The sequence below is a fragment of the Nipponia nippon genome, unplaced genomic scaffold, assembly GCF_047370975.1.
Source record: "Nipponia nippon isolate SJK-2023a ecotype South Korea unplaced genomic scaffold, ASM4737097v1 scaffold_15, whole genome shotgun sequence".
Lineage (NCBI taxonomy): Eukaryota > Metazoa > Chordata > Aves > Pelecaniformes > Threskiornithidae > Nipponia > Nipponia nippon.
The window spans coordinates 758,851-770,950 of NW_028262331.1; the positions used below are offsets into that span (position 1 = coordinate 758,851).

General features: G+C 53.0%; 2 protein-coding genes across 2 annotated transcripts in view; both read right to left on the minus strand.

Moving 5' to 3' along the window:
- Positions 1-547: 547 nt before the first annotated feature.
- SUPT4H1 (SPT4 homolog, DSIF elongation factor subunit) lies at positions 548-3,912 on the minus strand. Its single transcript, XM_087751763.1, has 5 exons — positions 3,752-3,912; positions 3,373-3,479; positions 3,215-3,270; positions 2,450-2,503; positions 548-965 (listed from the first exon to the last, which is right to left on the minus strand). The coding sequence occupies exons 1-5, from the start codon at positions 3,818-3,820 to the stop codon at positions 898-900; spliced, it is 354 nt and encodes a 117-aa protein (XP_087607889.1). The 5' UTR covers positions 3,821-3,912; the 3' UTR covers positions 548-897.
- A 446-nt stretch (positions 3,913-4,358) lies between these two features.
- The window catches only part of RNF43 (ring finger protein 43), a 63,437-nt gene continuing 55,695 nt past the window's right edge, over positions 4,359-12,100 (minus strand). The window contains exon 10 of the mRNA XM_009464805.2: positions 4,359-7,457. Within this exon, the coding sequence (XP_009463080.1) occupies positions 7,414-7,457 (44 nt within the window). The 3' untranslated portion in view covers positions 4,359-7,413. The remainder of the gene's footprint in view (positions 7,458-12,100) is intronic.

Below are 12,100 nucleotides of genomic sequence, written 5' to 3' on the forward strand. Positions count from 1 at the left end.
CCCAATCTCGCAGGAGCCCGTGCAACGCAGCCACTACCCAAGCTGACACTCAAAACAGCCAGACCTCTACAAATGGGAGGCTGGATGGGTGTTTCCACCCCTGCTTGTCCATCCCTCTGCTCTGCAAGGCCCGGTGCTGCCTCCCAGCCACACCAGCAACAGGCTCAGCTCGCTCTGCTGGAGGCCAGCAACGGCCAGCGGAAGGTCCTTCAAGCCTGCTTCCACGTCCCTCGTACAGCACCCTGCAGGCCCGGGGCACCGTGACCCCCAAATAACAACCTCCACACGAAATACTTAACGTCATCTTACCTCTTCCATCCAGCTGTGAGCCGTAAGGCACAAATCGCTAGTCTGCTTGTTCCTACAGCGAAGGACACCCCGATTCAGTCAGGGCAGGATCTCCCTCTCGAGGCAGGAATGTGGTCCATGGCCTAAGAAGTGACGGCAGTCATCGGCTCCAGTCTGGCAGGCGGGGGGCTGAGCGCGAAACCCCTCACCACACCATCCGCTCCCTGCCGCAGGTGAAACTAGGGACCGAGTATAGAGATGGTCTCAACTCTGCCCAGGCAGTGTGTTTTATTGCAATATTTACACAGCTATATCCCAGCTCTCCTCTTTTCCACACCAATTGTAAAAAAGCTTGTGCACCACCATGAAACACCGCGTTCCCAGATCTACTCGCACCCTCCCCCTTGTCAAGGCTCAAAAAAAGGTCTATGGTCTGTGTGGGCCGAGTCCAGAGGTATTGAGTGAGAGGAGCCGAGTCAGCAAGTTCCCTCCAAGTCCAGGCTCGCTTTCCCACACGCTAAAGCTAAAAGGTTTCGGAGCAGCATCCCGCGTGCCCGCTGCCTCTCCGAACGCAGCACCGGGGAATCCTCCAGGCAGCACAAGAGCCCCTTAGGTTTTTATAGCTGTGTCTCGGGACTTGTAAGCCACGCCACGGCTCTTCAGCTCTCGGACGATCCCTGCAGCAAGGAGACAAACACATTTCAGTATTCTCTAGGGATGAGGAGTCCTGAAAAAACCTGGTTCCTCTGTCATGTAGCCTCCACCGCAGAGATCAAGAAGTGGACAACCTTCATTTCTTCTAATGGAACTGTTAAGAGTGTTCCCTCTGCTAGTTTAAATGCCTAGGTAGAGCTCCCAAACATCAACTCTTGTTTTGCCTCAGGAAAGAACCAGGTGGAGATTTTATTTACATTATTTCCTACCTGAAAATGTTTGATTATGACTGTACTGAACAGGTCAAGCTCTTAAGGGTACTACCTAAATCTTCCAGTCACTTCTGTGACCTGCCTGCGTGTCCCACCTTCTCAGTAAGCCCTTGAGAACAGGGAGAGCAGAAGAGCACCACGGCGTTCAGCACGGCTCTCGCCAGCGCCACGCACCAAGGGACAGCCGAACGACAGCCCACGAGTGCAGCCTGCTGGTTACCGCGCTCCCCAGTCCTCCCGCTCCTCCCCGCCATGCGAGGATGGGCAGAGCGAGGCCAAAGACAGCGTCTCCCACCGGTACTCCCTCCGCCTGCTGCCCTGTGCTCCCTGCCTGCAGCTGCATCGAGCGCACGCCATCATCTGCTGCACTCCAGTTGTTTCGGCTGTGCCCAAAGCTGCGCCAGCGGGCCTTGGCTTCAAGCCTTGTGATGTTCCAGCTCCTTCCCAACTCAGCTGGCGGAGCTCAGGTCAGAAATAAGGAGCCTGGGATTCCAGACACGGCACAGCTTTCACCCTGGGGATACGGGATTGCAGCACTCCTGGGAAGGGGCACAGGTTAGGAGCCTGCTCCGGGGCTACGTACAGGGCAGGGGCTCTCAGCCAGACGGACGGTGCAGTTTCTGCGTTACAGAGGCAAAGCCAACCCTCTACACCCTCCGCTCCATTTAGAAACGCACAAACCCCACCTTAACGTAAGCCCTCTGTGCAGTAAGACGATGGAAAGGGGTTATCTGCTGACCGAGATTGCCATAACAGCACCCCACCCTGCAAAACTCTTTTCTGCAGACCAACCTTTGTGTTGCCCTGTAGCTGAACAGTTTGCAATGCGCCCACTTTCTGGAATCACCCATTAATCAGAGTTTATCCCTCTGACAGCCTGCCTGGTATCACAGGTTTTAGTCAGCAACATCTTCACTATCAACTGCTGGCAGGTGTAGGGCTGACTGACTGCAGGTAGAAAACCTGTTTGCAGAACCCTGAAACCACCCTCCTGTTCGCATCTCCTTCGTGCCGTCACCTTGCTAATCCCTTCACCCACACAGCCTGTGCTCTCTTCACAATACAGAGTGTTCACTGAACCCCCAAATCCCGATTTCATCACGCAGGTACAGCGCAACGCACTGCCCCGTTCGTCACCTCGGAGATGGCTGCAGCCCCAGCACCTAATGTGCAGAATAACCCCCCAGCTGCCGCCCGTGCGGGAGCCTCCCCTTAACACAAGCCGGCAGCGTTACCTTGGGGCAGGCGGCCGGTCACAGACACTGCGTAGACGCCCGGCTTGAAGTTACCTGGGGGAAAGAAAACACCAAGTTATCCCACACAGCAGCAGCCGGGTGGGCAGGCATCCCTGCCAGCCTCCGCAGGTGCCCCCTCATCGGAGCAGAAACCCCCTCCGCAGCCCAAACAGCAACTCCTGTTCAGCTCTGTGCTCAGCGCTGGGCCCCTCACCCCACGAAGGCCATGGAGGGGCTGGAGCGTGGCCAGAGCAGGGCAGCGAGGCTGGGGCAGGGGCTGGAGCCCAAGGCTGGGGAGGAGCGGCTGGGGGAGCTGGGGGGGCTCAGCCTGGAGAAGAGGAGGCTGAGGGGAGCCCTCATCGCTCTCTGCAACTGCCTGAAAGGAGGCTGGAGCCGGGGGGGTCGGCCCCTTCTCCCCAGGAACAAGCGATGGGACGAGAGGGAACGGCCTCAAGCTGCGCCAGGGGAGGTTTGGGTTGGATATTAGGAAAAACTTCTTCCCCAAAAGGGCTGTCAGGCCCTGGCCCAGGCTGCCCAGGGCAGGGGCTGAGTCCCCATCCCTGGAGGGACTTAAAAGTCAGGGAGATGTGGTGCTTAGGGACATGGTTTAGTGGTGGCCTTGGCAGTGCTGGGTTAGCGGTTGGACTCGATGATCTTAAAGGTCTTTTCCAACCTAAACGATTCTATGACTCCTACCACCCCCAGAAGGGTTTGCTGGAGAAAGGGGATCTGCGGCTCCCAAACCAGCTAGGAAAAAACACTCACTGATTCGCTGCCACTTGGAGACCCAGCTGTCCTCAGGGCTCATCATGGCGATGATCCTGCGGGAGGGATGGGAGTGAGGGGCCGTTTCCCGGCCGGGTGACGCCGCAGTCCCCAGGCACCCGGGGAACGCGGCTGGCCAGGGCCCGGGCCCCACTCACCCATCGAAGGAGGAGCTGGTGCAGTCGTAGACCATCTCCCGGTTGCCCTTCATCTGCAGGTAGGCATCGCAGTTGTCGCAGCCGTCGTACTCGAACTGGTCGATGGTCTGCGGGGGACAGAGCCGTCAGCGCGGGGCCGGGGGTCTGGGGCTGGGGAAGGGAAGGGAGGGGAGGGGAGAGCCGGGCAGGGCCGGCGGATGAGAGGGAGGGAGCCCCGGGAAGGGGGGAGCGCCCGGAGGCCGAGGGAGGCCCGAGCCGGGCGGCAGGCCGGGGGAGAAGGGCCGGGGCCGGGAAGGCCCAGGCCGGGCGGGGGGAAGGCCCGGGCCGGGGCAGGAGGGGCCGGGGCCGGGCGGGGAAGCGGTCCCGGAGCCGGTCGCACCTTGACGAGGGAGCAGAGCAGGCAGGCGCGGAGGTGCCGCAGGTCCTTGGGGACGGTCTCCAGCGCCATCCCGCCGCCGTCGCCGCCCGCGCTTCCGCCGCGCAGGCGCAGAGCGGGGCCGGGCCGGGCCGGGAGCCGCGGCAGTGGCGGCGGGCCCAGGGCCGGTGCCCGGGGGAGGGCGGCAGAGAGCCGCCGAGGGCAGCGGGGGGCCGGCAGCTCGGCCCGGGCGGGCCCCTGGCTCCAGTCACGGGCGGAGCCGGCCCGCGGGCCCGGCCGGAGCCTGGCGGCGGAGCGGGACCGGGCCCGCCGCCGGGCCGAGGCCGCTCTCGCCGCGCCGGGCCTGGGGCTGGGCCGGGGCCGGGGCCGGGGCCGGGATCCAAGCGATCTGGGCACTGGGCGGAGGCGGCTTTGGCAGCGCAGCCCCGCTGGCTCGGTACAGTGAACAAAACCAGGCGAGCAGACCGGGTACATGGATAAATATATTAGTAAATAAATATATTTCTGAGCACATCAGCATATTCACACATCTTTGTTTCTATCGGACATAAATACACAGTTTTGCATATATATAAAACGTATTCTTCCTTTTTTGGGGGTCATAATTTATTCCCAAGCCCCGAGAGCCAGGACAGACTCGGCACAAAAAACCAAACCAAAACAAAAAACAACAACAAAAACACAAACCGATATTCACATTTCAAAAGGATCTGAACATTATAAAAGGGAGAGCGGCGGCTCTGCGCAGGAAGGGAGGAGGCGCCGCCAGCCCGGCCTGCGGCACCCATCGCGGTGGGCTGGGGGTCCCGGGAAGACGGCGGTCCCCGGGGAAAGGCTGGGGCTTCGGTTTGGGATGGAGGGAGTTCGGGATGCTCTGGCTTCCATCAGTTTTCAGCTGGGACTTTGGACGCAACGAAGGAAAACGAGCTCTGCTTCATTGCAGTGATGCTGAAGAAGTTCGGTGACGGAGCCCATGGGTACTGAGCACTCGAAAGCATCGCCCAGAAGTGAGAGGTGCAGGAACTGAGAGGAGCCATTTTCTCAGATATTGCTTCTTCCCTTCCAGGCAGCCAAGGATGGTAGTCCACCTACTGAAGAGGACCTTAAAAACCACCTTCCCAGAGAGTTCCTCCCTCTCCTCCCACCCGAGAACCCACCGAAGCAGACCTGCACGCTCTCCTTCAGCTCTGCAAGCCCCAGGGATGGGGCCCAGCATCTAGGATGGCCGTTTTCTAGATGAAAAGGAGCAGCAGCATAACATCAGGAAAGGAAAACACTTTGAAGCAGGCATTGCCCTGCGCAGCCTGGTAATACTGCAGTAGGGAATGGAAAGGGTGCGTTAGTGCTGACCACTTTCTCCAAGAAGCTTGGGGCTTGCCGCAGATTCAGAGCCCTCCTTTTTTTTTAAGGATAAGGAGGGAAAGAGAGGAGGACTTTTAGACTGCAAACTAGACGCTCGTTCCTTTGAGGCAGTGAAATGCATCCCTGGAGGCTCTCAGCCTTCTTGACTCCTAAAGAAACCAGCGGGAGCACCCGGACTTCATGACCCTCCCCTCTGTAAAGTCATCTGAGCCGTCCAGGACGGTCAAGGACATAGGGAGCTGGTTGAGACAAGCCATGGACCACACGCACAAAAGTTGAACAGGGGGAATCTAGACCCGCTCCTGGTTTTTTTTCCTCTAGTTTAAGACTGACTCCCCTGCAAAGGAGAAAACATCTGAGCTTGTGTCTTCTGCTTGCTCTGTAGGACAAGGAAGAAGAGCCTGGAAAGGTTAAAATATAATTCTGCTGGGTTCTTTGATGAAAGAAATTCAGCTCTTCTCTAGACTGAAAGGTCCTACAGTGGCTCGGTCACCCGAGAGAAGAAATGAACACTAGCAAGGGAATAATGTTTTGTTTAAAACAGTGCTATTGGCTGACTTTTAATACATCACTGGAATGTCAGTGACTGATTAGCAGCTGGGACAAAGATGCCTTTTTCAAACATTAAGGGCAGCGAACCCCGTAAAAAGCTTTCCTCACCAACGAAGGAAGGCAGAGGCAGGATTATCCTGGACTGGGACTACACCAGTGCGCTCTCTTGAACTGGAGAAGAAGCTGCTGCTTCAAAGGAAGACACAGAAAGCTTACTGAGCACTGAGCGGATGGGGGAAGTCTGTCCCTACGCCGGGTTTCAGGCTGTCAGGAGTTACCTTCAGCTCCAGTGTTGTAGCCTCACCAATGCTTCCTTAGCATTAACTCTGGAAGCAATTGGTGCCGTATAAATGTGCACTTCACGTGGGAATCTGGTTAATCCTTTGGCCTGAACGATCATTTAGGGCAGTGAACAAAACAGTCTAACTCCCTGCTGTATGAAAACTGTTTGGGTTCTATGTGTTTTCAATTTGGCAGGTCTTACTTTACTTGAATGTCCCCAAATTATGAGATGTAGGAAATAAGAACTAGTGACATTCCAAAAAAACCCCATGAATGGGAAGAAAAAAAAAGTAATAAACCGAGAGCCTAGCAATTGCTCAAGTTTTCTCTCTCCATCATCAAAATGTTAGAAAAGGCAGAAGGGTATTTTGAAAAATCCCTTTGCAGGATCATTTCAGGTGCCTCAGAAACATGAAGATAAGGCTGGGTGATGGATGGGGCTCTGCTCTGCATTTCTTATGGATGCTTTTGCTGGGAATTTTTGCTGGGTCTTGGGGAAACGAGGGAGGAAGGAGAGAAGCAGGAGCCACGTGAACTCAAGGATTTTCCATGACTCCTGTGACGGGGGGCATCTCAGGTTTGAAAGAGGCTCAACAAATGAGTTGCTCTGAACAGGGCCGGCCATCACACCTATTCTGAGGGTAGGTGGAGGAGTTAGAGGATGAGCGAGAGACTTGTTCACACTGCCAGATGAGAGGGTGGATTCCTTGCAATGGAAAGAGTCTGACCCAGCTCCTTCCCAGAAATGCCGATGTCCCTGCGTCTTCACCTCTCCTGCTGCTGGCAAAGCGCAGCGAATGGCCGAGATGGCGTCAGCTGAGGGACAGCGAAGTGATCAAAAGTGGCGAGAGCTGTTGGTTTCCAAAGAAGTTAGAAGCAGCACCTTGCAGGGCAGACCTGTGAGTGGTGAGATGGAGAATAGCTTGTTCCTGTGTCTGAAATAAGAGTGGAAAGGTTAAATGAAGTCTGGCTTTTGACCTAAGTGAGGAAATGAAGTCAGGAGCTACCGGGCCACAGAAAGTAATTTCTGCAGCTTTCGGTCTCGAAGGCTTGTTTATTTTTGAAGTGTTTAGCAAAACCTTCTGTGGCATGAACATGCCAAAATAGCAGCTTGCACTCGCTCCGCGAGCTCTCCAGCTGGTGACTCCCAAGCGCGGTCTCTGAGCGAGCCAGCCCACGCAGGCAGATGCCACAGGATGAAGACGGGCTGCCTGTGCCTTCAAAGGAGAAGGGGAGCCGGAGAACACGGCTCTGCGTTTGTGTGACCATCGCAACGTGGGAACATGTGAGGAGACCACAAGTGTCACATTGCTTATTTGCAGTTTGCACCTTGGCGTGGGCCGTGCAGGCCAGGGCCGGTTACTGCGTGTCGCCTGTGCAGAGAGCAAGATGTGAGCTCCTCTACGGCTGGTGCGCTGAACGTATTTGTCCACTCCAGCTCTCCAGTAAGCAAACAGGCCAGTGTTTTATTAAACTGAGTGTTCATGGACGTCCTGGACCTCCTCTTCAGCTCCTGCATTCAGAGAAAAGGAAAAAGAAAAGTGTCAGCCACAACTGGCTGAACGTTCCCGGGCTCTGCAGCTGCTGGGGCCTTGACCCTGCAATACGGAGAACGGATCCCTCAGGAAAAGCCACTACATTTCTCCCAGTATTTTGGAGGGACTTTTCTGGCCACCTCCCCACTCAGTTTATTCCTCTAACTTAAAGGACAATAAAACGTAAATATAAGATGTCAAGCTACTTTTTACATATTTCAGAAGATACAGGCTAAGGGCATGGTGCACCCCAGGATTCACATCGCTACTAGATGTTTCCTTTTGAGGCTTTTTGATTTTTGCTCTTTGAGGAAAATCTGTATAGACGTTTTAAAAATTATTAGCAACAGAAAATAACACCGATTCATATTCACACAGTGCCACGGCAGCACCTTCCAGGGACAGGGGACAACAGTAACAGAAACTCCAGACAACAAAAGCAGACTGCAAGTGATGTGTGCCTGCAAGAAAGGGCCGGCACGTGCGTTTCGCGGTGTTCAAGGTGCCGCACAAATTGCTTCTGAGTCCCAAACAAGCCAAACCCAATGAGCGAGTGGTGGTCGGCCACAAATGCCAGTCCCTCGTGGCCAGCCAGCAAGGACTGCGGCTCATGCTCTTCACCAGCCCCTTCCACCTGGTGAACTACGGACAGGCAAGCGCTGAGGACGTTTACTCTGAAACCTTCAACATACGGGCTGCCTAGAAATGGGGCACCCTGCGTCACTGCTTCAGATAGCCCCTTTCTCTCTAAGTGACTGCGCACCGACGCACGCACCACAGTCCCCTTCCCAGACGTCTAACTCTGCCCAGAGCCCTCAGGCAGGGTCAGCACAGCCCAGGAAAGGCATACACGCGTTATTTTTTCACATTTCCCTTTTCCTGAATGTTCTTGAGATCCAAAGGAAATAAATGCCCATCCAGATATTCAGATATTCAATTCAAAACAACTTTTCAAAACAGTCACAGCAAATTCCTGTTTGTTAGAAATCACCAGCTGTAGGAACGGGCACTCTGAAAATTAAATATATGGGAAGAAAACAAACAAATGAGATTCTGCTTTGAAAATGTAGCTAATCGACGTGGGAAAATTAATGCACAGACACAGTGTTATACATGTACATATGTGTGTAGGCATGGCCAAAGTACCAGAAGACAGAGTTTGAGCGTATCTGGCATTTCTGATTTGTGTCACCGGTGCATTGAATAAGCCAGTGCCAACTGCTTCTCTCGCACACCGGCTTACGTGCAACGCAGAAGAGAACGTACAGCTTTGATCACCTGCGATCAGTCAGATGCCCTGAGTCTCAAATAGCATTATTAAAATATTTTCTGAAAACTGTGCCTGTGTGAGTGTCCCCTGTTACGTGAGCGGAAAGGAAGGTTAGGAAAAGGTCTTGAACTGGGAGAGGTGGTAGAGCCTCAGCTGCTGAACTGGCCACCGAGACCCACGCAGGGCGATGACCTGAAGGAGCACACCTTGGTGATACAACAGAAACCTTGTTCTCTGGGTATTAGGTTTTAACGGTGGTCTTTTGCTGCCCTCTAATCCCTTTCCCCCCTCTCTAGTAAAGATCAAAGACATGACATGAAAGGGAATGGCTGAGAGGATGAGCGGGAGATGGAGGAGAGGGGGAGGATGCTGACAGCGTGCTGCAGGAGGTGAGATTTCCCAGAGAGAGAAATCAAGAGATTTCATCAGCCTGTGCTGGGAGTAATCTGGCTGTTCTGGGATGAGATCCATGCGTGCTGGGGTGGTTTAGGAAGCCATCTAGCTGTCCTTCATTGCTAGTTGTCTGACTTCTCTTAAAAGGACCCGTTCAGCATTGCTTGAGGATTGATTCTTCAGTGAAACAACTCCCAGGTACAGTCTCCCAGGCAAGAGAGGCAGGATGTATCTTTAAGCCAACCCCACCAAGAAAAGCTGGTGGAGGTGCTCAAGGAAGCGGCATCAACTCCAAGATCATGCAAACATCGCCGGGACCACCTGCGGCGCCCTGGCGATGGCTGCGGGCAGCGTTATTCCCTGCGATGCCAGTGCATGGCCCTGCCTGCAGAAGTAGAGTTTCTCCAGGGGCTGTGGACCAAGATTCAGCCTCCCCTTGCAGCTGGGCGAGGTAAGCACGCACCTGGAGGGCGCTGCGTCCCACAGGAGCACCGTCAGCTTCTGGAAACCCTGGTTTAGGGACTTCCTGAGCCAGAGAGCGTATTTGCATCTCTGCATTTGATAGCTCTTGATCTAGGCTCTCAAACCCATTTTACTTCTGGCACCTACATCCTCTGGGCAATGAACCCCAGTTTCACTACGCAGCGTGTGTTCCCTTATCGGGTGTTTTCAAGCTTCTGGTTCCCATTTGATGCCACCACTTATTTTGTTCTAAGCACCAGCGAGTCTCTCTTATCTGCCTTCTCCCCTGCTCTCCTGATTTCATATCCTCGCTTTCATATCCTCTGCTAATCATCTTTTTTCCCCACATGAAAGGCTCTCTATTCTTTCTGTTTTCTCAGAAAAACCTCATCGTTGTGATTGCACTCGATACCTTTCTGCACTTCTCCCAAGTCTGCTCTATCCTTTTTGGAGAAGCCGTGCCAGTGGCAGACGCTGGCTGGGAAAGCACCGCAGACTTACGCAGCTGCGTAATGGCACTTTCTGCTTGTCCCACATTCGTTCCCAGCTAGCTCCTAACAGTAATTTGATTTTTACTTAGAAGCAGTTCTGCTCGTGCGTGGCATTTTTTGCTGTTTACATGGGATTTCACCCACCACACTATTGCCCGATAACTCGGCAACGGGAGATCCTTCTGTAACGCTTTGTAACCGGTTTTAAAGCTGACAATCCCAAAGGATTTTGTCTTTTATAAACTTTGCTATCTCCTCTCCTCGTCCAGGATATTTATGAGCTTGCTGAAAGATGCAGACAGTTGGAGAACTCCACTTTCCTCCTTCTCCGAGTAACTTTCCTCCATTAAGACTGATCTGCACTGTGTCTCCTATTTTTTAGCGAGTTATTTACCTATGAGAGCACCTTCCCTTTTATCCTTTGAGAGCTTCATTCCCCTAAAAGATCTGCGAGGCATTATCTCTCTCTACAAAAGTCGTGTTGCTTCCTCCCCTGGCTTTCACATTTAGCAACGTGCCTACAAGTCAGACCCTGTATTTGAATTTTTATCAATTTGCTTGGCAGGAAAGTCAGGCTCATCGTTCTGTGCCTTCAGCTTTTTCAAGCTGATATTGCCCTCAGCTCTTCCTTCTGGCTCTGGGCATGGGTAGCAGATTGCCGTCCACGTTCGTGATTTAGCAGTTTTATGCCTGAGCCCCTGCACGATGCCCAGGTGAGTGATCGGTAGCCATGGCAATTTGTTACCATCCACTTTACTGATGCATTTCAGAAATGCTCAAACCGATGATCTGATTTATGAGCGATCCTCTACCCCATGCCCTGAACGGAGACGTACCAGGGTGAGAACCTCCTCAAGCGCTTCCATGCTGATCACTAACGCAATAAGTTCAGTTTGCTCTTCTGCTATGCAGCTACAGCCCTTGAACATCCCTCTTAGATCTGCGTTACTCCCTGGGCCTGCAGAGCCTCTGGCAGCCTTCTTCCTTCTGATGGAGTTGAAAACATTTGCATTAATAGTCTGTCTCTTTTTCACATGTTATTCATAGAAATCTTCCCGGCTTGCCTCACCGCGGCTCTGCACTTAGCTGTGCATCCAGCTCTTTTCTGATTTCTGTGTCTAGCCACACCTGCGCTTTGGAAGAACGGCTTCTTGCTTCTAATTGCCCTCTCTGCTCTGCTGCTTGGCCAGCCCTTTTCTGGGGCTTTAGACGATCCCTGTGCCCAAAAGCATCTTAGTCTTTTGACTGCTTCTGCCAGCATTATTTGAAGAAGATTCTCGTGTACGTAGGCTCCTCTTTTGCAGCCTGTGCTAACGCAGTGGATGATAACCCTAGTACCATACCCCTCCTACTTAGGTGCAATTGGGGATTTTTGGGTTACTTGTCACTGGACTTTACACTCTCCGTAACGCGGGGTGTCCCTCCCATGCCACCAGAAGAGACACACTTTTCTCCTCTCTGTAATTTCACCTGGGAATTACAGGGTCCCACTGTTGTTTTTTTTTTAAACTGGGTTTCTGAAAAGTTTATGTCAAAACTTTAATTTAAAGCCAGGCTTTCTAATTCATCCACTTATATTTTCAGCCTTACAACATTTATCTAGAGGCATATATGCATTCCTCCTTGGTCTCCTTGTCTATTTTTTGTGTCCTGCTTACATGGGACTGTCTATTGAGATTGTTCTTTGCTCTTTTTACTTGTTCTCTGTTGATTTATGTCCAGTCCCTTTCTAAGATGAAGAACCAATGCGATTATAACTCGGAGGTTGTGTTCTGTCAACCAACGTGCTTTCAGCTTGATGGCTTTTCAGCATAAGCCCTGCATGAGCTCCCACTCTCTTCAAGTGTCCTCAGTTCCTAATAAAGTTAAATCCTTCCTTTCTGTGTATTTTCTCAATCTTACAAGGAGATTGTGACTCTCTGGCTGGTCCCGAAAGCATCCACAGAAGCTACTGCAGTCAAATAGACATAGAGTCACACTGCTTTCAAACAGATTGGTCCTTCTA

Excerpts from the sequence above, each read along its gene's own strand:
- SUPT4H1 (XM_087751763.1), bottom strand. The coding sequence starts at position 3,820 with ATGGCGCTGGAGACCGTCCCCAAGGACCTGCGGCACCTCCGCGCCTGC. Across the intron at positions 3,271-3,372 it reads ACCAGCTCCTCCTTCGATGG|GATCATCGCCATGATGAGCC; the intron begins GTGAGTGGGGCC and ends TCCCTCCCGCAG. Across the intron at positions 2,504-3,214 it reads CTCCAAGTGGCAGCGAATCA|GTAACTTCAAGCCGGGCGTC; the intron begins GTGAGTGTTTTT and ends TCTTTCCCCCAG.